The 25229-nt window shown below is 43.8% G+C and overlaps 1 protein-coding gene across 1 annotated transcript in view; it reads right to left on the reverse strand.

The window, feature by feature from the left end:
- The window catches only part of vill (villin like), a 48148-nt gene extending 25262 nt beyond the window's left edge, over positions 1–22886 (reverse strand). Inside the window, exons 1-4 of the mRNA XM_008112211.3 lie at positions 22623–22886; positions 7740–7823; positions 3602–3676; positions 400–596 (exon numbers count right to left, since the gene is read on the reverse strand). Of these exons, the coding sequence (XP_008110418.2) occupies positions 400–596; positions 3602–3676; positions 7740–7814 (347 nt within the window). The 5' untranslated portion in view covers positions 7815–7823; positions 22623–22886. The remainder of the gene's footprint in view (positions 1–399; positions 597–3601; positions 3677–7739; positions 7824–22622) is intronic.
- Between the last annotated feature and the right edge of the window lie 2343 nt (positions 22887–25229).

The following is a 25229-nucleotide window of genomic DNA, read 5'->3' on the forward strand; positions in this document are numbered from 1 at the left end:
GACTTTAATTTCCATGGCTCAATACTATGGAATCAAAGTCTTTAGCTGCCTCTTCCAAAGAGTGCTGGTGCCTCGCCAAAATTTCAGTTCCCACAATGCCATGGCAGTGAAAGTGGTGTCAAACTGCATTAATTCTACAGTGCAGATAGACCCATAGTCACCTGCAAAGCTGAATTTAGGAAGAGCAATTCCAACAGCACTTGCAACAAATGAATTATGGTCTATGCTAAGAAATCAGTGAACTCATAGAATAAGTGGGCCCACTGTATTGTAGAGCAAAGGAATAGTGAAAGAGGGCCGAATAAGAGGAACTCATTCCAGAAGCTCAAAGTCACTCATAGTCCTTTTGAAGGAGCGCCATTGAAATGGGTTGGGCTCATGTGTTTGCATGTTACTCACATGATGCCTTTCTTGAAATAGCTTTTAAAGGCCGCTGACTCATGGCCTTGCACTTCTCGGTGCTGCACCGGGTTCCCTCCAAGCAGGTCGTCCAGCTGCGTCACGTAGAAAGCGGCCGCCCCTTGCTCGTCCTGGGAGGACTCACGACCGATCCAGTAGTGCAGGTCCGTGGCAAATCCGGTCCGGGTCTTTGTGTTCTACAATGGAAGAGGCTTGGGATTAAGAAGGGAACAAAGCAGTGCTTGATATTTGCATCATGCCGAGACTAGAGCAAGGGACTGCTGCCAAAGAAGAGATATATTAGCTACGAGCACAAATACCCAGCATTGCTTCGATATGTATTTCCTTTGTGTGGATAGCATAATGTTTCTACCAGTAGTAGTTAATCTTTTCAATTTATACACTGCCCTCATGTGGTTGCATCTGAGTAATACATACATACATATCTAGAGGCCAGTAGCTAATCCTTTCTAGCTACATACTGCCATTGTTTACATTTTTAAAGATGGATTTTAAATTTGAATCCTACAATTATTTTAAGTTTGACAATGAAGGGTATATATGGCAAGTTTGGTCTCGATCCATTAAATCAAATGGGAGCCTTTGTGGCACAAACCAACAAATGTACCAACATATCCTTTGACTTTTACATATACAATATAGTCTCACTTATTCAACATAAACGGGCCAGCAGAACGTTGGATAACCAAAAATGTTGGATCATAAGGAGAGATTAAGGAAAAGCCTATTAAACGTTAAATTACGTTATGATTTTACAAATTAAGCACCAAAAAGTTCATATTTTACAACAAATTGACAGAAAAAGCAGTCCAAAAGACAGTAACATTATGTAGTATTTATGAATTTAGCACCAAAACATCGCAATATATTGAAAACATTGACTAAAAAAATTGGCTACTAACAAAGATAGAATTGCATAAAATGAATTTACAGTAGCAACATTGTCGGAAATTAAATCCATAAAAAGTTCAGTCCTTGCTGCCTAGAGAAACAGCTGAGGACCCGGGCGGGAGGCAAACTGCATTGGACAATCCAGAACGTTGGATAAGCGAATGTTGGATAAGTGAGACTCTACTGTATAGAGATTAATGGCTGCCGTAGATGTTATACAGCAAAGAAAAGTATGCATATCCCCTTCCACCCTTTCATAATTTGCATGCTTATTTGGCATTCCTGGAACATCCCGGACGTGCTGCAACAACTCTTTCAATTCCTCCGGCTTATCTTTTCCAGGGATGAGATCCAATAATGTCAAATTAAGCAACAGGTTTTATAGCAAAGACTCAGACAAGGAAATGCCTATTTCACAAGCAAAAGCTCTCTCCTGGATGCCAGGAACATTGGGAAAGGTAACTAAAGGTCCCTCATGAGCCATGGCAGTTGACATCATGTTGAACTGCATTAATTTTACAATGTAGATGCATCCTAGGACTCTGAAGACCTTTGTATTAATCCCTATTCAGTCATGGAAATGCACTGGGAGACTTTGGGCAAGTTGTACTTTCTAAGCAAAGCAATGGCAAACCTCTTCTTGGTAGGTTTGCCATTGCGTTAGTAGGTTTGCCAAGGAAGCCCTGGAATAGGGTTGCCTTAAGTCAGAGATGCCCTGAAGACACACAATGCCACAAACACAGCTGTATATAGAATCCAGGTGTGATTAATTAAAGTGAAGAGAGTTATGATGATAAACCCCACCCTAGTGATGGATTACAGAGAATCCACCTGGGAACCCCCCCTCCCCTGCTTTCCATTTCCCGGAGGTTGCTTGAGATAACAGCATTAGAAAAACAGCACATGCTCCAACATGCACAGCAGCTATTTTCCTAGTGCGCCTTTGTTCTCTCCTAGCAATAGGTAAACATTCACCCAAGAGCGCTGGCTCAAGGTTACCATAGCGAATTGTATGGCGAAAGAGCAGTTTCGTGGCTACGGGGCATGAAGGAGGGGCCGCCCCGGGTTTTCGCTCTGAGCATCGCAAAGGAAGTGCAATTTATAGCTGAGCAAAATATACATAATGACCACAGATGATGATGAGATTTTCTGCACCTAAGCCTGGCGGGTTCAGATAGAACAATTGTGCTCTGGAGCTGATCGGGATCCAGCAAGAGGATATTTACATGTATCTACACAATCTGGGGCTATGTTGGGCCAAGACCGTTTTGACCCCATTGGCCCGTCCCTTTGTCCTCATGTCGCTATCATTGGGTTCTCTGCAAGAGCCTTGTTGTTGCCGTTGCATCCGCTGAAGCCCAAACTGTTGTGACTCAGTTGGAACCTCAGAGTGACTCTGATGGGGATTATGGGGTTCAGGTTCAAAATGACTCAGATGGGAATTATGGAATTCAGGTTCAGAATGTCCCTGTTGTAGAAGATGAGGAACAGGGAATTTCTCCCACAGCAGGGGATGATGTTGATACTGAACCTAGCCAGGTGCAAATTGACTCAGAAAAGGAGGACAGTTCTCAGTTCTGATAGCATGCAGACAGACGCTAACGAGCTGGCTGGCCTTGATGAAACGGAATCTCTAGATCGAGCTGGCCGTTTGGAATTCAGGGTTCGAAGGAGTGTGAGAACAGCAAACAAGAAGGAGGTCAGAGGCCAAAGAAATGCTTTCATGATATGCAAAGGGTATTGAAACAATGTATTGGGCGACAAACCTTTGTCAAAGCAACTTCTCGCTCAAGTCAAGAAGCAAACTCTAGTTTTTCTGGTTTATCTTGCAGCCTTGGTATATTCATGTTCATGGGACTGTGCCATGCTCTAATGGGACCTTGTCTATTTCTTATGATTTCTTGGATTATTCTTTGAAGCCTTGTTTTGTAACAAATTTTTGGAACCTTACTTTTGCTTGTGGAAGAACTATTTATTTTCTATTTCCTAATAAACTACAAAAGACTTCAACCTGTGTGCAGCCTGGTGTATATAGCAAGGTGCAACTAGCCTGAGGTGAGACACAAACAAGACACCTGTGTAATTAACAAGGGGGTGTAGAGTGGCTTCCTTGGAAGAATATCTGGTGTCTATAGCAGAGTAGAGTGAGTGGAAGCGTGCTGAGGAACTGGGCCAATAAAAACAGAAAAATTGCATTATGTGAAGTGTTCTGGAGTGCATCCCTTGTATAATATAGTATTTCCTCAATTTTTCCACACCCAAACCCATGCGCACGATCAGAACTACTTACATTTACGATGATGTAACAGTCCCCTTCGAAGAAGCTCCCGTAAGCCTTTTCTGGAACAGGCACCATCTTCATTTTCTGAAATTTTAAAAAAAGCATAAACTTCCAATCAATAACCTATTTTGAGCGTGGATTGCAAGTTTTGGTGGAGGAAACAAAGTTTAACTAGAAGTCCTGAGATGAATCAGGCCCCCTTCCACACTGCCATATAAAATCCAGATTATCCAGAAAATCCAGTGGATTGTCTGCTTTATATGGCAGTGTAGAAGGTGCCTCAATGTGCAGTGGAGTTAATAGGATCAAATGAGCATATTAAAAGTAAAGCAGTTTCAGGTATTCAATAACATTTGCAGCAGTTTCAGGTATTAAATGAAATATCTCCCAGGAATAGCCTTTGAGGCATTGGAGCAATAGCTCTCTCTTAGGTATTTCATATTTTATGGAGTTATTCAGAAGCGCTTTGTTTATTGGTTGTTCTACCTGTTGGACACAATTCGGTTTAGTATGCATGCCAAATGCAAATAAAAATAAATCATTATTTATAAAAAAAACAATTAAGATGTAATGATTAGAATGAACTCTTAAAAATAGAGCTCCATATCCTCCAAGTTCAAATAAGGGTGCATCTACACTGTAGAATTAATGCAGTTTGACACCACTTTAACTGAAATGGCTCAATATAAGGAATCATGGAGTTTGTAGTTTTATGCACAAAGGGTGCCAAAGAGTGTTGGTGCCTCACCACATTACAACTCCCAGGATTCCATAGCAGTTGGAGTGGTGTCAAACTGAATTAATTCTACAGTGTAGATGCACCCAGAGATGTTTGGAAGAGTGGATTTTGGCAGAATTTCCTCTCTCCATGCAAGTATTAATATTTCCAAAATGCAACTGCGCTCACAGTTGGATTTGAGCAGCAGAGGATATCACAGCAAAATCATGCAAAAACAAACTCTTTCAGTCAAAATGGAATTGCTGAAATTTCCATGTGTGGCAGTTTGGTCTTACCATATTTTGTAAGCCCCAGACATATTTCTGGCCTTATCTTATTAACCGTGTCAAGCGTTCACCTCTAGCAAGACTCACGAAACTGGACAAACCTGTCAGTTGGAAGCAGGAACTAAAGGCAAACCGATTTCAATGGGCTGGAAAGAGGAGGCACATTGTAGAGAGAGTCATAGGATCATAGAAGTTTAGAGCTATAAGGGACCCCAAGGGCCATCCAGCCTGACCTGCTTCTGCCTTGCAGGAAGGCACAATCAAATCCCTCCTGACAGATGGCCATCCAACTTCAGGGAAGGAGATTCCAACACTCACTGCCTCAGATTTATTTACGCTAATTGTAGGCTTCTAAACAGAGGCTGGATGACCATCTGTTGAGGGTGCTTTGATTGTGCTTTTCCTGTATAGCAGAATAGGCTTGGACTGAATGGTTCTTGTGGTCTCTTCCAACTCTTTGATTCTACTTTTACTTATGCAAAGATTATCTGACCAAGTTGTTTCATTTCACATGTGCCTCCTGTGACCTTTGCACAAACCGTTTGCAGAAACATCGAATTGCTCTTTTCCTGTGCAATTTTGTGTACAGTATAGGATATTATCTCTATTTTTTCCATCTTCTTTCTGCCTCTGGGACCATTCAAGAAGTAATATCCAGGAATGCAGATACCTTACCTTAGGTGCATCTCTACACTGTAGAATTAATGCAGTTTGACGCCTCTTGAACTGCCGTGGCTCAATGCTAGGGAGACATGGGAGCTGTAGTTTTACAAGGTCTTTAGTCTTTTCTGCCAAAGAGTGCTGGCGTCTCACCAAACTACAAATCCCACAACTCCAAAGCATTGGGCCATGGGAGTAAAGGTGGTTTCAAGCTACATTAATTCTCCAATGTAGATGCACCCTAAGGCAACACTATTATGGGTTTTTCTGGGACTGAGAGAGTGTGACTTGCCCAAGAGGACTTTATTCCAATTCCCAACAATTATATTAATGCATGAGCATGGCATTAACTCACAACATACTGGACAGACTGGGCTATGGCGCAGCTGGTTAGTAGCCAGCTGAAATAAATCACTACTGACCGAGAGGTCATGAGTTTGAAGCCAGCCCGGGTCAGATTGAGCTCCCAACCATTAATAGCCTAGCTTGCTGTTGACCTAAGAAACTCGAAAGACAGTTGCATCTCTCAAGTAGAAAATTTAGGTACCGCTTTATGCGGAGAGGCTAATTTAACTAATTTACGACACCATAAAAATGTCCAGCAGCATGCGGAAGAATGAGGAAGTACTCCAACAAGGACTTGGTGTCACAAGTGGATGATAAAGCAGAAGCTCCCCCTGTGGCCAGAATCGAGCATACTCTCATGAAGCCGGAAGCTGGAAAATGTTAAATTGCCTCTGTGTCTGTGTCTGTATGTCGTAGGTCTAATGGCATTGAATGTTTGCCTTGTATATATACATTGTGATCCGCCCTGAGTCCCCTTCGGGGTGAAAAGAGCAGAATATAAATACTGTAAGTATATAAATAATTAAGGTCAATAAGTTGGCATGTTTCCCAACTTGTTTTTCAAGCATGATCCATCTCAAAGCCTTATTAGCCTTATAGGTGCTTGGAAATCATTGTGAAGTACTCCCTTCCTGTTCTTTTGCCTTTGTACATGGTATGAAAGGTCAACTTTAGAAAAAAACGAAGGTTCGCATGGCTCAACCTAAGGCCATGCGGACCAGTCTGTCCACATTTCTCATAAGTCTGGATAAGATATTGTTGTGTGCCTTCAAGTTCTTTCTGGTTTATAGGGACCCCAAGGCTGTAAGGAGTATGTGACTTGCCCAAGGTCACCCAGTGGGTTTCCATGGATTCGAACCTTGTTGTTTAGAGTCATAATCCAATGCTCAAACCATTGCACCATGTCATCTCCCTACATAAGGGGAAATCATGTTTCCGAAGCCATTGAACCACGGATTCAAGTGTGGTTCAGTTCTTGAGATCCACAAAGCCTCAAGCGAAGCACTAGTCAAGAGTTATCGCTTTCTGGGCAAGATTCAACTGTAGAACATTTGCTAGGCAAGAGTCATCCATAGGATGTTTGATATTGCCTTTCTTTAAGTCTGAGAAAGAATTATTTGTTCAACCCTGTGTTTCCAGATATGACTAATTATTCTGGCATTTCATAATTGTATAGACATCAGAAATAGTCATTGTTTGTTTTGGGATTTTATGAATGGTCCCATCAGGAAATGCATAAGGATGAGGATAAACTACAACTCCCATTATCATCTGCCATTCCTCCCAAACCGAACCAGTAGTTAAAGTTGGTTATGATGGATATGTGTGCCAAGTTTGGTCCAGAACTATTATCGGTGGGGGTTCACAATGCTCGCTTTTTTGTGAGTGAACTACAACTCCCATCATCTTGGGTCAATCCCCAACCACCCCAACTACATCAGTAGTTAAAGATAGTCATGTTGAGTATGTATGTCAGGTCCAGATCCATTGTTGGTGGGCTTCCAAGTGCACTTTGCATATGGGTGAACTACAACTGCCATCATCCTATGCCATTGCTGCACAAGCCCTGCCAATATTTAAGGATGGTCATGATGGATATGTGTGTTAAATTTGGAACAGATCCATTGTTGGTGGGCTTCATGGTGTACTTTGCATATCGGTGAACTACAACTCCCATCATCTATGTCATTGCTGCACAAGCCCTGCCAGCATTTAAGGATGATCATGATGCGTCTGGGTGGCAAGTTTGGTCCAGATCCATCGTCAGTGAACTTCACAATGCACTCTGCATATGGGTGAACTATAAATCCCATCATCCTCTGTCATTGCACGCCAAACCCCATGAGTCTTTAAAGTTGGTTATGATGAGATCTGGGTGTCAAGTTTGGTCCAGATCCATTGTTGGCAGCACTTACAGGGCACTCTGGAAGTGGGGGCCATCTTGAAAAATAAATACTTATTACTTATATATATTGATTTTTATTATGTGCATAGATATATACGTGTGCTCACGATGACTGTAACATTCAGTACTTTGTGTGCAATTTCAATAAAGCATAATTCAGTTTTAAAATTGCTCTTAAAAGGAAGCATAGTGGTTATAGTAAGGCCATTAGCTTCATTGGGTGCCCCTTACCTCTATGGTCCATATCTGGAGACCCGGTTTCCGTTCGATTGTTGGGAGCCCAACGTCAGCTTCAGCGTCAGTCATTGTGTTTGGCTGGAATTAAATAGAGAAGGGGAAATGATGGGAACCCAGGTTTGATCAGGAGGTAAAAGAATAGCAATAATAATAATAATAATAATAATAATAATAATAATAATAATAATAATCTGATGACCCAAAATGCAGACTGTGCAAGGAAGCTGACAAAACCATGGATCATATCCTCAGCTGCTGTAAGAAAATCGCACAGACAGACTACAAACAGAGGCACAACTATGTGGCCCAAATGATTCATTGGAACTTATGCCTCAAGTACCACCTGCCAGCAGTAAAGAACTGGTGGGATCACAAACCTGCAAAAGTATTGGAAAATGAGCACGCAAAGATACTGTGGGACTTCCGAATCCAGACTGACAAAGTTCTGGAACACAACACACCAGACATCACAGTTGTGGAAAAGAAAAGGTTTGGATCATTGATGTCGCCATCCTAGGTGACAGTCGCATTGACGAAAAACAAGAAAAACTCAAGCCGCTATCAGGACCTCAAGATTGAACTTCAAAGACTCTGGCAGAAACCAGTGCAGGTGGTCCCGGTGGTGATGGGCACACTGGGTGCCGTGCCAAAAGATCTCAGCCGGCATTTGGAAACAATAGACACTGACAAAATTACGATCTGCCAACTGCAAAAGGCCACCCTACTGGGATCTGCACGCATCATCCGAAAATACATCACACAGTCCTAGACACTTGGGAAGTGTTCAACTTGTGATTTTGTGAAACGAAATCCAGCATATCTATCTTGTTTGCTGTGTCATAATAATAATAATAATAATAATAATAATAATAATAATAATAATAATAATAATAATAGTAATAATTCAACTCCAGCTTTTAGTCTGAATTTGAAAAGCGTTATCCAAGGTGTTCGGGACTCAGCCCAAGCCTCCTAGATATATGGACTAAGGGTGCATCTACATTGGAGAATTAGTGCAGTTTCAAACCACTTGAACTGCCATGGCTCAAGCCTATAGAATTCTGGGAGTTGCAGTTTTATAAGGTTCTGGTGTCTCGCCAAAATCACAACTCCTATGATCCCAAAGCATCATAGCTTTCTCTGCCCAAGAGTGCTGGAGTCTCACCAAATTACATCTCCTATGATTCCACAGCACCAAGCTATGGCAGTTCAAAAGACGCCAAACTGTGTTAATTCTACAGTGTAGATGCATCTTAAAATGCAGACCAGATTCATGCTTGTATTGACATGGAAGCCACCGTTGGTCCTGTCCTCTCCATACTGTGAAAATATATAATTGTTGGGTTTCTCTCCATCTTGCCACCCATTTAGGCCTGTCTGTCCTGTGCTAATATTTAATCCTTGTTTCTAAATTAATGTTTTGATTTGATTGATTGCTTCATGGTGTTTTCATTCCTTGCATGAGAAATGGGAGCCAATGGGAGAAATGTGGTTCCTTTAGTAATCAAAAGAGATGGATGAGGAGAGGATTAGAGGAAACATGTCATGCATGGAGCCACTCTCCCATTATCCAAATAAAACGTTATAAGCCAAGCCCAAATCTTTGGAAAAGTCTGCATGTGGTTCTAATGCCTGGCACAGATGGAGAGATGCTCATCTCTTTGTGCCAACCTCACCCACTGCTGACTTTGGGTGCATCCACAACATAGAATTAATACAGTTTGAACCACTTTGACTGCTATGGCTCACTGCTGTGAAGTCATGGGGTTTGTATTTTGGGGAGGCACCGGCACTCTTCAATAGAGAAGGCTAAGAAACATGTAAAACTATGATTCCTGTGATTCCATTGCATTGAGTCCATGGCAGTCAAAGTGGTGTCAAACTGCAATAACTTTTCTGCATAGATGCCCCGTGAGATAGGACTCAAGAGTGACAACTTTTTGAAGAAACAATTATGCTCCAAATGCATAAGGTAAAGGTAAAGGTTTGCCTTCGACATTAAGTCTAATCGTGTCCGACTCTGGGGGTTGGTGCTCATCTCCATTTCTAAGCCAAAGAGCCGGCGTTGTCCATGGACACCTCCAAGGTCATGTGGCCGGCATGACTGCATGGAGTACTGTTATCTTCCCACTGGAGCAATATCCATTGATCTACTCACATTTGCATGTTTTCGAACTGCTAGGTGGCAGAAGCTGGGGTTAACAACAGGAGCTTACCCCGTCCCACGGATGTGAACCGCTGACCTATTTGTCACCATAGCCCCAAGCACATATGAAAACCATATATAAAAATATTCTGAAATGTCCATTTTTTGAGTGTTGAGAAAGAATTCTAGACAGATGAGAATCTCCGAAGCTTGGCACATATTGTGCAGAAAATTCATATTTGGCAGTTTTGGATACAATGCCAATTTTGGAAAAATGTGAATGGTTGCATAACAAATAGCCTATTCTGCACAGAAAAAAACTATTTCTATGCAGAAAACAGCACTTCATACAATACTATTTTCTGCAACAAAAATATATGTTCGCTGCACCATAGTACATCTTGCTTTCTATACAAAGAAATCATGAGTGAATTTTTGCACAGAATTAAAAAACCCTCAGAAAACAGCATGGTTTCAGAGACATTCTCATAGGAAATTGTTAAAATTAGGATGTAGCAGAAAATTAGGGTTACATCCCAATTTGGCACATGGGATTCATGCACAGTAAGGTTTAGTGCCATATTTTGGGCACATAATAGGAACCCACTCCAGCCCTTAGGAAGGCCATTGAGATTCATCAAGAAAATTAAAGGAATTTGGCCTCCACCACAAAAAAATATGGTAATCCAATATTAAGTTCCTGGCGGAGTCTGGCTGAATCACAGAGTTTTCCTGGTCAGTTTACATTGGGCTAAATTGCAAAGGCAGGGCAAACAAACCAATCTCCGACAAAGCTTGGGAAACGCAGCCGCGCCTCTCTTTTCAAACAGCAGCGAGCAATGCCTTTTACACTTGCAGTGAAATATTTCATTTTCATAGTCGCATTAAAGTATGCTTTCTTCTCGGCTGGGAGGAAGAGTAGTCTCTATTCATACTCCCTTTTGTTGAAACAAGGCGGGCACCAATGTGCTTTGAAAAAAGAAAGGCACTGCCCTTTAGAAGTACATTGCAGTCCAAGTCTGGAAACTTGATGCTTTGGAGTATAGTTTCCCAAATCTGCTGGCCATGTAGGCAGGGGATTCTGGGACCTGTAGTCCACATATATATGTATGTATATGTATATCTACAGGGCCGGCCGGAGATATTTTTCGATGTGAAGCGGGGGTGCTGAAAAGCGCCCCCGCCACCGGCGCCATGGCCCCGCCCAGCGTGCCCTGGCCCCGCCTCCCACGCTGTGTGGGAGGCGGGGCCAGGGCGAATAGTGAGGGGGGCGGGGCCAGAGTTGGCCCCGCCCCCGCCCAGCGTGCCCTGGCCCCGCCTCCCACGCAGCGTGGGAGGCGGGGCCAGGGCACGCTGGGTGGGGGGGCGGGGCCAGAGTTGGCCCCGCCTCCCACGCTACCCCCGCTCGCCCGTCTGGCCTTTTGTAGCAGGCCAGACTTCAGCGGAGGTTCCTCCAGGCCGCGATTGCGGCCTGGAGGAACCTCCGCTGCAGTCTGGCCTGCTACAAAAGGCCAGACGGGCGAGCGGGGGTAGTGTGGGAGGCGGGGCCAGCTCTGAGGCCGCTCCCCCCCCGCCCAGCGTGCCTTGGCCCCGCCTCCCACGCTGCGTGGGAGGCAGGGCCAAGGCACGCTGGGCGGGGGGGGGGAGCGGCGTCAGAGCTGGCCCCGCCTCCCACGCTACTCCCGCTCGCCCGTCTGGCCTTTTGTAGCAGGCCAGACTGCAGCGGAGGTCCCTGCAGGCCACGATTGCGGCCTGCAGGGACCTCCGCTGCAGTCTGGCCAGCTAGGAAAGGCCAGACGGGCCAGGGCGCACTGGGCGGGAGGCGGGGCACCGTCAGGGCGGTGCCCCGCCTCCCGCCCAGCCTGACGGCGCCCCCCCGGGCCTGCGCCCGAGGCGGCGGCGTCAGGGGCCTCAATAGTGGGGCCGGCCCTGTATATCTATAAGGTAAAGGTATAGGTTTCCCCTGACATTAAGTCTAGTCGTGTCTGACTTTGGGGGTTGGTGCTCATCTCCATTTCTATGCCAAAGAGCCGGCATTGTCCATAGACACCTCCAAAGTCATGTGGCCGGCATGACTGCATGGAGCGCTGTTACCTTCCCGCCAGAGCGGTACCTATTGATCTACTCACATTTGCATGTTTTCAAACTGCTGGGTTGGCAGAAGCTGGGGCTAACAGTGGGAGCTCACTCTGCTCTCCGGATTCGAACCGCCAAGCTTTCAGTCAGCAAGTTCAGCAGCTCAGCGGTTTAATCCGCTGCACCACCAGGGGACCTATCTATCTATCTATCTATCTATCTATCTATCTATCTATGTATACACACACACACACACACACACACACATATATATATATATATATATATTCATGGGGAGTCTATGTGCCTTGTTGTGTCTATGTCCATCATTTGTGTGGGTCTCTGAGGTCCGCTGAAGTTGGAGCTGAATCAGGTGAAGGTACTGCAAATCCCATCATACACACAGATATATTCATAGATGCGTATATATACAAACAAGTGGCAACACAGTCCATTGTTATCCCACTTGGAAGGAGATCAAGTGCATTCTGCAAAAGCAGACGTTTTCGTTCATGCAACCCAAGGAGGAAATAATACGGTGCTTCACTGTTAGATCTCACAGTAGTAATTTTCCAGCAACAAACTATGTGTAGAATGTGAGTCCCACAAAGAACAGCCCTGTGAGCAGATATGGTTCAGAATGAAAGAAGGATAACACAAAATTACATTAAATATAGCATTCTGTTTCAAACTTTTCCTGGGACATTCACAAACAATACAAGCGAAGCGTTGCTTGAGCCCCAACAGTGGTAGCAAACTGTAATCATTCTACAGCGTAGATGCACACAAAGATATACAGTCCTTGACTATGGAGGCTCCATTTCAAGCAATCATGGCTGAAAGCTACCAGGACACTTATTCTCCATAAGGCCCCATCTACGCTGGATCTAGGCGGGCTCGGGCTGTGGCGCAGGCTGGGGAGCAGCTGCAATCAATCACTGCAATGAATCACTCTGACCAGGAGGTCATGAGTTCGAGGTCCGCTCGGAGCCTATGTTTGTTTGTCTTTGTTCTATGTTAAAAGGCATTGAATGTTTGCCTATATGTGTAATGTGATCCGCCCTGAGTCCCCTTCGGGGTGAGAAGGGCGGAATATAAATGCTGTAAATAAAATAAATAATAAAATAAATCTATGGTTGGATCTACACTGCAATATAATCCAGGTTATCAAGGAAGATAATTCGGATGATCTGCTTTGAACTACACTGCCAACACGAGTTCAAAGCAAATAATCTGGATTATTTTCTAATCTGCATTGATTCTTCAGTGTTGATCAGGCATGGGCAAACTTGGGCTGCCTGTTAGGAATAATGGGAGTTGATGTCCAAAACACCTGGAGGGCCCAAGTTTGCCCATGCCTCATATTGATACACCCCAGGTGCCCACCAGCCATCAAAGAATGGAACGCTACCCCCAAATCTGTGCCCATTCCAAACCTTCCTTGTTGGCTTTCCCTGCTGTGACATCCCTGGGAACCTCTGTGACTCAGGCCACTTCTTCCCCACCCTTTTCTTTCCTCTGTGCCAAAGGCGAAAGCCTCATAAACATCACACCTGTAAGGTTAAGGCCTGAGCAAACAGGAGACAAAAGAGGCTGCCTTAAGCCCGTAATCCCCAAAGCCCCTGCCGAAAGCAAAACCCAAACCCGTTTGCTCACGGGATTGCCCTTTCAGACCTGAGCAGAAAAGTCAATTGGGAAACATAGTGTGGTATGGCCCTTCCTTTGAAACGCAAGTGGCGGAAAGATTCTTGAAATGCTCATGGTCAATTTATAAAGCTAGGAGGTCGAGGAAAAACTCTGACATGGGCAAACTTAGGCCCTCCAGGTGTTTTGGACTCCACAGCAAACTGGCTTTGGTTCCATGCAATCACTTGGGGCAGTTCCAAGAAATTGTTATTATTTGTTAAGTAGGTTGAATAGCAAGGGAGATGCACCCAGGAGCCACACACTGCTTTTCCATGCACCATGAAACACGCCTTTCCTATTTTAAAACCAGGGAAGACAAATGAAGTAACACTTCACAGAATAAATATCACATCTGATGATAATGATGCAAATGACAGCAACTGCCCCCAAAAAGCTGCTTTGAGTCTCCTTTGTGGAGAGAAAAATGGGATATAAATAAATATCATCATCATCATCAGGACCAACTGTATAGCAGAAACTAAATCAATGGGGACATTATTAAAATGGGTTGCTGTGAGTATGGTTATGTTCCAGAAGCATTCTCTCCTGACGTTTTGCCCACATCTATGGCAGACATCCTCAGAGGTTGTGAGGTCTGTTGGAAACTAGGCAAGTGATATTTATATATATGTCTGTCGAATAATGTCCAGGGTGGGAGAGAGAATATATGATGTTGTGTTAACTGTTTATTGCCTATGTTTTGTTTGGCTCTTGTTATATTTTGTATTTTGTGTCACACCTTGAGTGTTTTGTGAGCCACCCCGAGTCCCTCTGGGAAATGGTGGCGGGATAGAAATAAATATTTATTATTTATTATTATTCTTGTCTGTTTGAGGCAAGTGAGAATGTTGCAATTGGCCACTTGGGTTAGAATTGAATGGCCTTGCAGATTAAAAGTCTGGCTGCTTCCTGCCTGGGGAAATGTTTTGTTGGGAGGTGTTAGCCGGCCCTGATGGCTTCCTGTCTGGATTTCCCGTTACACAGAGAAGCCATTGAAATCCACAAGAAGCATGTGGACAATTTCAACAGAAAGGAGGAAACCACGAAAACAAACAAAATCTGGCTACCAGTATTGAAAAACTTTAAAATAAGGACAATAAATAAAGAACAACATTTAGAAAACAGTTGACGTTTTCCATTGAAACGTTAGTGCAAACGTTCCAAAATCAATACACTATGTAACAAAATTTGAAAAAAAAATTGTTCCTGGTTTGAAAGTGTTATTTCCTGTTTAATAATGTGATACTTACTTTGAAATTAGTTTTTATATTCTGGAAACTTTGTTTTTGTGGCTACCACAAACTAGGTTAAATTGGTTGAGACTCAATGAAATATTCATTAAAAAAACTAGAGCAAAATGTGTTTCAGGATGTCCCTCCCGCAATAACAAAGTTTTTGCAGTTTAGTAAACTTTCCCCATGTTTTTATGATAGAACCAATTAGGAAATGACATTGACAACCTGGGAACAAAAACCGTGTTACATAGTGTTGTAGCTGGCATTTCCCTTTGTGAAAAACGCCTTTCTTTCCCTTCCAAGGAAATGTGAGACAGGGCCTTTTACTACTTCCTTGTACATTAAAGGGCGTGGAGGTGAAACTAACAGAAGAGTACGATTATCCAAAAGAGAAGGAGGGCATGTTGACCTGGCCCCAGAATGTCATTTGCTGGCCTTTGGGCTTGCTGGGTTTGACCTTTTAGCCTTAAAGGAAAGAAAGGGAAAGCCATGGCACAGGAAAAGGATCGCTGACCAAACCCATCCGGCCACAGTTCCCTCTCCAGCCATATTCCTACAGCAAGGATTTTGCCTAACTTTGCCTGTGAAAGTGAGGATCTATTCCAAACATAATTTCAAACCAGTCACAAGCAATGATTATTTCCAAATCGGCACAAAAATGGGGTAGTGTTTGGGGCATTTTGGGGGCATTCTTTAGGGGCCAGACTTTGGAATATCGGGGCCATATGTGGCACACAGGTTGCACTTTGTCCACTTGGGAAAATGTATGCCAAAAAGATCATATCTAAAGTAGGATTGGATTTGGAGGCAGGAGGCATCAAAATTGTAGGAAGGAGCATCGGCAACTTTGCTAGTAGGAAATAGCAGACTTAGACCTAATGCCATCGGCCTTCCTTATCCACAGATACTGTATCCACAGATTCAAGCATCCATGACTATCTAACTATCTACATTGAAAAATTCCAAAATGCAAATCTTGATTTTGTCATTTTATATACAAAATTCTACACCATTGTATAGGACTTCAGCATTAGGCTTGTGCATATATTCGGAGTGGTTGGTTCTCTTCGACCAATTCAGCTTGCTTGGCTTGGCCAAATGACTGTACTGATAAGGGCTTAGCCATCATGTTTTTCATCTGTTATGGCACCTGAATATGGCTCCTACTCCTTTATTTGGCACCACGCGGCATGTAGAGGCATCTGTGAACAAGTTGTGTCTAAGGAAAGTGTCCCAGGAAGGATGCTTCCTTAACCCCGTCCTTCAAAACCAGGATTCCTTGAAAGGAAGAAAGGAAAGGATGCCAGTTCTCCATTCCCGCCAATGGGCCGGATCTTCCTGGATCTTTTGACTGCAGAATGGAAACAACTGTGGTGCAGCTGGCTAGTAACCAGCTGCAATAAATCACTACTGACCGAGAGGTCATGAGTTCGAAGCCCGGGTCGGGTTAAGCCCCCGACCATTAAATAGCCCGGCTTGCTGTTGACCTATGCAGCCCCGAAAGACAGTTGCATCTGTCAAGTAGGGAAATTTAGGTACACTTTATGTGGGAGGCTAATTTAACTAATTTACAACATCATAAAAATGCCAGCAAAACACAAGGAAAGGAATGAGGAAGTACAGCCACTAGTGGACAGTGAAGCAACAGCTCCCCCTGTGGCCGGAATGTGAAGCTGGAAAAAATGTTAAATGCCTCTGTGTCTGTCTATATATGTTGTTTGTCTATTGGCACTGAATGTTTGCCATATATGTGTTCATTGTAATCCGCCCTGAGTCCCCTTCGGGGTGAGAAGGGCGGAATATAAATACTGTAAATAAATAAATAAATAAATAAATAAATAAACCATTTGATAACCCACCAGTTTTCGGGAGGTGTGCAAAAATGGATCCGTGGATCTCCTGGAATCCGGCCAGCAGAAATGGATTGAGGTTCAGTCAAAATGTACAAGCCTATTGAGCAGTGTTTCTCAACCTGTGGGTCCCCAGGTGTTTTGGCCTAGAACTCCCAGAAATCCCAGCCAGTTTACCAGCTGTTAGGATTTCTGGGAGTTGAAGGCCAAAACATCTGGGGACCCACAGGTTGAGAACCATGCCTATTGAGCTTCAACATATTTTGCTATCTGCACAGGGCCGTGGAACTAAACTCCAGCAGATATCAAGGGGTTCCGATATTGAAAAAAAGTCAAGGAAGAAGGCTTACAGTTGACATTAAGAAAATGAAAATGCTTTACATAACTTTAAACAGATGATTAAAGCTTTGAGATAGTTCATGATTTTCCATCCCTTGACTCAATTGTCAATCAGGGTGGAGACTGTGGTCAAGAAATTGGAAGGAAACTAGGACTTGGAAGGGCGGATATGAGGAAACTGGACAAGATCCTAAAGTGTCAAAAGAGAGCAGTCAATCCTAAAGTTAGGATGGTCCACACCATTGCATTTCCCATTTCTCCATATGGCTGTGAAAGCTGGACAGCGAAGAAAGCTGACAGGAAGAAAATAAACTCATTTGAGAAGAATTGCTGATGTTAAGTCTAATCATGTTGGTGCTCATCTTCATTCCTAAGCCGAAGAGCCGGCATTGTCTGTAGACGTTTCCAAGGCCATGTGGCTGGAATGACTGCATGGAGCAACGTTACCTTCCTGCCAAAGCAGTACCTATTGATCTACTCACATTTGCATGTTTTCAAACTGCTAAGTTGTCAGAAGCTGGGGCTAAGAGTGGGAGCTCACCCCGCTCCCTGATTCAACAACAACAATTCTTTATTGATTAGTCACTTTTGACCATATCAAAACATGTAAAACATACAATACGTACACACTTACACATACATACAATAGCTCCCTGATTCGAATCGCCAACCTTTTGGTCAGCAAGTTCAGTAGCTCAGCAGTTTAACTCACTGAGCCACTGGGGGCTCTGTGGATAACACGGACTGCTAAAAAGACAGATAAATGGGGCCCTCTCTTGAAACCAAGGCTGGATCCACACTGCCATATAAGCCAGTTAAAAGCAGATCATCTGGATGTTACATGGCAGTGTAGAAGGGACCTCTGTTGATTAGGAGGAATCTTAATGCTTTGGACCCATTTTTGGCAACTATTAGAGAGAGGTCGGGAGGATAACATAGATGTATCATGAACTTTGAACTGAAGATGAGGGACAAATGCTGCTTTTCTAATACACACCAAAGGATTTCATGGGCCAGTGGGTTGGACCCAGCAAAAGGCATCTCCACATGTTCATAGAAGAGAGAAATATCCTAACTGAAGCTGGTCATTTATTAATGTGAAATGCTTTGAGTCGCTCTAACAAAGCATTCACTTAATATAATATGTGAACAATTTATGGAGTTTTTGCATAACACGGAACCATTCGTTGCTAAACCAGAGGCTTGAGCATTCTGGGTTCAAGCCCCAAGTGAAAGCAAATTGAATGATCACAACAGGATCCACAGGTATCACAGTTTCATTAGTCCACACATCACAAAATATATCCTCCCTAGGCTTTTCTAGGTCCTCCAGCTTGACTCTATGGCATTTGCGGTCCATCATTTCAACAGGGTTTGCTATTATTCCTGGTTTTGCATATCTATGTGAAGTCCAGAAGTGTTTTCCCTCCAGACACAGGGAACACACTGTATTTCCCTTGGGAAAACAATGCCACAGCTGTTTCAGTAATTAGGAAAGAATGAAAGAAATAAAGAGAGAGAGAGAGAAAGAAAAGCAAGCAAGACAGAAGGAGTTGTCTAGAAGGACACGAAACTGGCTGGATTTACCTGGTACCAGCAGGAACAAACTAGTAAAACAGTAATTGCCTTCCCTGGGGCTAAGACGGAACAAAAGCAAAGCAGCAGAGAGCTTGTGAAAGTGACTTTGCAGGGAAATAACAGTACATTGAAGTCATCTGATGCTCTGCGATCCAGAGTATCATCACTATGGACTCATGGGTGGCTTTGGCAATTGCAGTCGCTGCTATGAAAAAGTCATGGGGGTCAGACAATCAGAGCCAGCTAACACCTCCCAACAAAGGATTCCCCCAGGCAGGAAGCAGCCAGACCTTGAAGCTGCAAGGCTGTCCAATGCTAATCAAGCTAGCCAATTGCAACATTCACACTTGCCTCGAATAGACAAGAGTTCTTCCTCCCACCCTGGACATCATTCCACAGATATATAAAGCCCACTTGTGTAGTTTCCAGCAGACCTCACAACCTCTGAGGATGCCTTCCATAGATGTGGACGAAACATGCTTCTGGAACATGGCCATAGGAAAAAGGTAAAGGTTTCCCCTGACGTTAAGTCCAGTCATGTCTGACTCTGGGGGTTGGTGCTCATCTCCATTTCTAAGCCAAAGAGCCGGCATTGTCCATAGACACCTCCAAGGTCATGTGGCTGGCATTATTGCATGGAGCGCCGTTAGCCATACAGCCCAGAAAACTCACAGCAACCAATTGAATAATATTTTCATCTGTGGGATGCTAATGGCAGGAACCCATGGAGAATGGTTGGTCTCTAGGACATCCTACACACAAATGAATTATCTGGAGGATCTTGTAAATTGCTAGCGAGACTATTTTTCTACAGAATTGGGTATGGGTTCTGTGATTACAGGGGTCATATAGTATATATGTGAAATGCTGCTCCTCTTTGTCCATCTTCCAGCCTCCAATTGGGCATGCATCTGCACCAGATGTGTTCCTGATGATCACAAACATCTGGAGAACAAGAAGCACCCTTTCACTAAGGTTGGAGGTTCTTCTCTGGGCTATCTAGTCAGAATAACCGAGTTGGGAGAGAGCACATGGGCCATCTAGTCCAACCTCTGTCATGCAGGAAAAGCACAAAGTACCCGTGACTTATCAATGGCCAGGAGAGCAGAGTCATGCCTGGAAGTCATACTTTCCTATGGATCCTCTTGTTATCCCATGTCCTGGGCCTCATCTACACAGGCCTTATAAACCACATTAAAGTGGTTTATAAAGGAAGAGGGTGAACAAACAACACATGCCCATAATCCAGGCACAACTTCATTAAACAGGGAAAAGCCATGTTTATGAAAGTTTATGCAAGTCTGGTTTCAACAGGAAAATGCGCTGCAACAGAGCCCATTATATTCCAGGAATGCAGAAAATGGTTTAAGTGGCTGAGGGGAGAAAGGAAAGGATCTGAGCTGTTAGGAATTGTGGGAGTTGAGGTCCAAAACACCTGGATGGACCAAGTTTGCCCATGCCAGTTCTAGAAGGTAACGGGTTGTTTACATTCAATTAACTCAGCAGAGGAGAGGAATGCCAGAAATCTTGCCCTTTCCCAGTAGACTCAGGCAAAAGCAAATTTCTGAAGCATCTCCTAACTTGTGTGTTCTTCCTCATTAGTAACTTTTATCATATTGACCACTCTCTGTTGTTGCTTAGGTTCAGGTGTCCTGGTTTTCATCTCTGAAATATTGGAAGGTGTTGGAAGTGATGCTCTTGTTTACTAGGGAGGAATCAAGGAAAAAAGAAAGTGACCCCTCTCTCTTCCAAGAGTCTTGGAGTCTAGTGGAGTCTCCTTCTATGAAGATTATTAAGCAGAGATTGGATGTCCATCTGTCAAGAGGGCTTGGGTGGTGTCTTCCTGCTTGGAAGAATGGGGTTGGACTGGATGGCCCTTGGGGTCCCCTTCAATTCTAGGATGCCACAATGATGTCATATACTGGTGGAGACCAATGTCAGATGCTTGCTGAATCTAGGGCAGTTGTTCCCAATATTTTTTTGACCAGGGACCACTTTGACCAGTGACCACTCTTCAACAGGGTTACAAATCAGTTTTGGGTCAGCTTGAGATTCAGTTTGGTTACTTGGGGTGCTGATTCAGAAAGGTGCATTGGATAGACCACATCAGGTCTAGTTTCTGATACAGAACATATGCCATCCAGTAGTCACCATCTGCTCGCCCACAGAAAACTATATTGAATAATCTAGAGCCGATGTGGTCTATCCAATGCAATTTTCTGAATCAGTACCCCAAATACCCCCAGGAACAGGCCTAAAAATGAAGACAACAAGGCACCACATGGAATGGCTTCGCTCAGGGGAGGGAGGGAGGGAGGAGGAGAAGCAGCAGTCAGGAGGCTTGTTATTGCATCTTTCATGGGTTCAGCCTTTCTCCCTCCGACATAGAATCAGAGTTGGAAGAGACCTCACGGGCCATCCGGTCCAACCCCCTGCCAAGAAGCAGGAAGATGACATTCAAAGCACCCCTGACAGATGGACATCCAGCCTCTGCTTAAAAGCCTCCAAAGAAGGAACCTCAACCACATCCCCTCGGCACTATATGAAGGTTTCGCAAGACCAGTTGCTCTCATTGCAACGGTGTCGTAACGGTGAGACCGCGGACCATATTTTAGTTCTTGGGGACCACTGGTGGTCCATGGACCACAGGTTGGGAACCACTAATCTAAAGCGACATGGAAAAATCCTTGCTACCATTTTGTAAAACCAACATGAACGATTGGGTATTGTTTCCAAACTACTTCCCTGTGATCCACATTGGTAAACCACATCCGCCATCCTGCCCAACATTACCTGGTGGGAAAAGGCCTTTTAAGTCCACCTTCGGTCAATATTATTTTTTAATAGCGAAAAAGCAAAAAGAAAATAAATGCACCCAACTTCCTTTTTGCCAAATCAAACACCTGATGTACTTAGCTAGCACTCTCTTTTTAAAAACAAACCCACAATGCAGTTGTATACCTTGCAGACAACCTTAGTTAGAGACTGAGTTCGTCACGAGCCTGCTTTGCATACCAAATTAATAGTGTCTGTGAGTAGGAGGAGAGGCAACCATTTCAAGGGGGGAAAACACAGGCTGCTGAGGCCCTTCATATTGTATTTATGCAGCTGTGTTACATAAAATATTTTCAAACCACAAGACAAAGTGGAGATGCAAGGTCAGGCCATTGCTTCAGCTAAAACAATAGTTTATCAGACATGAAAATCCATGTCGACTATCCCCCAACCGACCTTCCTGGGATAAACAATTCTGCAGAACAGCAAACTTTAAATTAAAACCAGCTCCTGCCGCGCATCGGATGAGTCACCCGCGTTGAACAAAACAGAGATAATTACTTGGTTGGTGACAATTAGACTGTACTAGCCTCTCGGAAGACAAACCCGGCTATTGTCTCGGAAATACATTTCGGTTTGGGAAGAGAATCCCTTTCCTCCCCTTGTCTGCAAAACAAGACATCCAGTGGGACGGAAAATAAAATAAAAAAGACTTTCACAGATCCTTCTGTCAGCCTCTTCTCGACTTTGGTGTCTTTATCCGGGGGGAAATTATCCATTCCATATGTTTATTGAGCTGCTTTTTATTGCAAATTTTCAACCAGCAATTTAGTACTAATTTTGTGGCCAAGTGTTGCGTTCTGGCTTGAAATGTCACACTTCAAAGGGAAACGTGACTGTGACGAAGTTGATAAAAATGTTCGAAAATACGCAGGACCCTTTCTAAATTCAATTGCATTTTGGATAAAGGAGTCTTTTGCCTGGAATGGATCAGGTTAAACTGAACATACTTCCCTTCCCTAACGATGCTCAGTCTCTTTCTGCTTTCTCCTTTCCATATAACTAGATCCTTTCAAATGATATTCTTTCAAGTTCTAGCACCCAACTCAGAATCAAGGCCCTCCTGCTAAACATTGCAGACATAAGGAAAGGGTTTTGTTGCAAGTCAAGGATCTCCAAAAGTTTCCTTTACCTTGTTGTGAAGTCCAGGCTGCGGAACGGTTCGGTGGCCCTTCTCCTCCTCACTTTCTCCTGGGCTTCACAGAGTCCTTTCCAACTTGGTTGTTGCCTCCCTCGTCGTCTGCTGTGCTACCTTTTGACAGAAGAGGGCATGTCCTAAAGGAAGGTAATTTAATCCAGTTTTTACTTACCGACACGAGACCCGCCCCTGATGGGTCACACCCATTTCTTTTCAATGAGAGAGCAGCTGGAGCGTGCATTCAGCAGGAGTGTTCAGCGCTCTGCAGGAAGAAAGATATCATTCTGTGGTTTTTGACTTTCGACAACAAGTTCCCTTTTACAAGTGGCATTCTTCCTGTGTCTCATCCACAATGGCTTGGAGACCACAAGGACGTGTGCCAAGGCACTCCTTGTCTGCCTTCCTTTTTAATAGGGTTGTTTTGGAGATTTTGTTGTTGTTGTTGCTTAGAATCATAAAGTTGGAAGAAACTCCAAAAGCCACCCAGTCCAACCGTAGGAAGACACAAAATACTCCTGGCAGATGGTCATTCAGCTTCTGTTTGAATACCTCTAGTGCAGGCATGGGCAAACTTGGGCCCTCCAGGTGTTTTGGACTTCAACTCCCACAATTCCTAACAGCCTACCGGCTGTTAGGAATTGTGGGAGTTGAAGTCCAAAACACCTGGAGGGCCCAGGTTTGCCCATGCCTGCTGCAGTGAGTCCCATCAGCACATTCTACCGCTGGATAGCTCTTCCTAATGAACCCATTGCTCTGCCCTTGTCTTCAAGTTTGCTGGATTTTGGGGACTATGGGGAGGGAGTCGGGGCTGCAGAAAATGAATTAGGGGCCACATAAAGCCCAAGAGCAACACAGTTTCTACTCTTCTTTTTGATGTGCTCCTAACACTGATTTGAATGTATGGTGGATCCTTGAGATCTCCTGGGTATGAGATCTTCCAGGACTCCTGAGATCTTCCAGGACTCCTCCATGGAGACCACAATCCATGCATGCTGAGGTCCCATAATACACAATGGTGTACTAAATGGCATTCCATATATAAACTGGCAAAATCAGGATTTTTTTTCCAAGCTGTGAGTAGAGACATGGCAAATAAATTTAGCCCATGGTTGCAATCTTCTTGTTAAGTTAATCTCAAAGGAAAACCCCGAAGGATGCTTTTGTGGCCCATAGCACTTCTAAAGTCTCTAGGCCCAAATGTTTTGGGACTTAGGCCTCCTCCACACTGCTGTATGGAATTCACATTGAACTGGATTATATGGAAATGTGGAGTCAGATAATCCAGTTCAAAGTGGATATTGCGGATTACAGTATCTGCCTTGACATTCTGGGTTATATGGCTATGTGGAAGGGACCAAAGATACTTGAAGGTGAATCTCCCCATATAGGCATCTGCCTGAGTCTTAAGATCTTCTGAAGGAAACCACCTGTGTGTTTGTTTATGAATGTTTGTAAAAAGTGGTTACCACTGAGTTGCATTGGCGAACATAGCAAGTTCTTAAAGAGGAAACACTGGTATTCTTTAATCAAGGCAACTGTATAGTCCATGGACCATATCCATGGCCAAGGTCAATTTCAAGGGTTTAAGTATCCCACGAGTGACCTTCCCCAAATTTACTGCAATACGGTAAGTTACCAAATGACCCTGTTGGCTTCATCAATAAGATTTAAAGTTTGGCTTTTTTGGTTTTTGGAAGCCTCACTTAAGTTCCAGATCCAAAATCATGTTTCACCCAAATGTTGCAGCTGCATGAATTTCACTTTCAGTTGTCCTGCATTCTAGGTGTAGGCACCAATTTATAGAGTCTAGTGTCTAGAACCAGGGAAGTCATGCTATCCCTCTATTCTTCCTTGGTCAGACCACACCTGGATTCACACTGTGTCCAATTCTGGGCATTGCAATTTAAGGGGGGATGTCAACAAGCTGGAATAAATGACTAAAATGATCAAGGGTTTGGAGAACAAGCCCTATGAGGAGCGGTTTAAAGAACTGGGCATGTTTAGCCTACAAAAGAGAAGGCTGAGACGAGACATGATGAGGGCCATTTATAAATATGTGAAGGGAAGTCACAGGGAGGAGGGAGCAAGTTTGTCCTGGAGACTAAGACACGGAACAATGGCTTCAAACTTCAGGAAAGGAAATTCCACATGAACATTATGAAGAACTTCCAAACTGTGAAAGAGAGCTGTTCAGCAGTGGAACTCTCTGCCCTGGAGTGTGGTGGAGGGTCCTTCTTTGGAGGCTTTTAAGCAAAGGCTGGATGGCCATCTGTTGGGGGTGCTTTGAATGCAATTTTCCTGCTTCTTGGCAGAGGGTTGGACTGGATGGCCTGTGAGGTCTCTTCCAACCCTATGATTCTATGATACCAGGTATGTATATGTACCGTGTTTCCCCGAAAATAAGACAGTGTCTTATATTAATTTTTGCTCCCAAAGATGCGCTAGGTCTTATTTTCAGGGGATGTCTTATTTTTCCATGAAGAAGAATTCACATTTATTGTTGAACAAAAAAATGAACATTTATTATGTACTGTACAGTAGTTGTCATCACAAACCAGCATAACCAGACAAACTGAATCCTGTCAATAATTTTCTTGTTAC

Source organism: Anolis carolinensis, chromosome 6 (assembly GCF_035594765.1).
Source record: "Anolis carolinensis isolate JA03-04 chromosome 6, rAnoCar3.1.pri, whole genome shotgun sequence".
Lineage (NCBI taxonomy): Eukaryota > Metazoa > Chordata > Lepidosauria > Squamata > Dactyloidae > Anolis > Anolis carolinensis.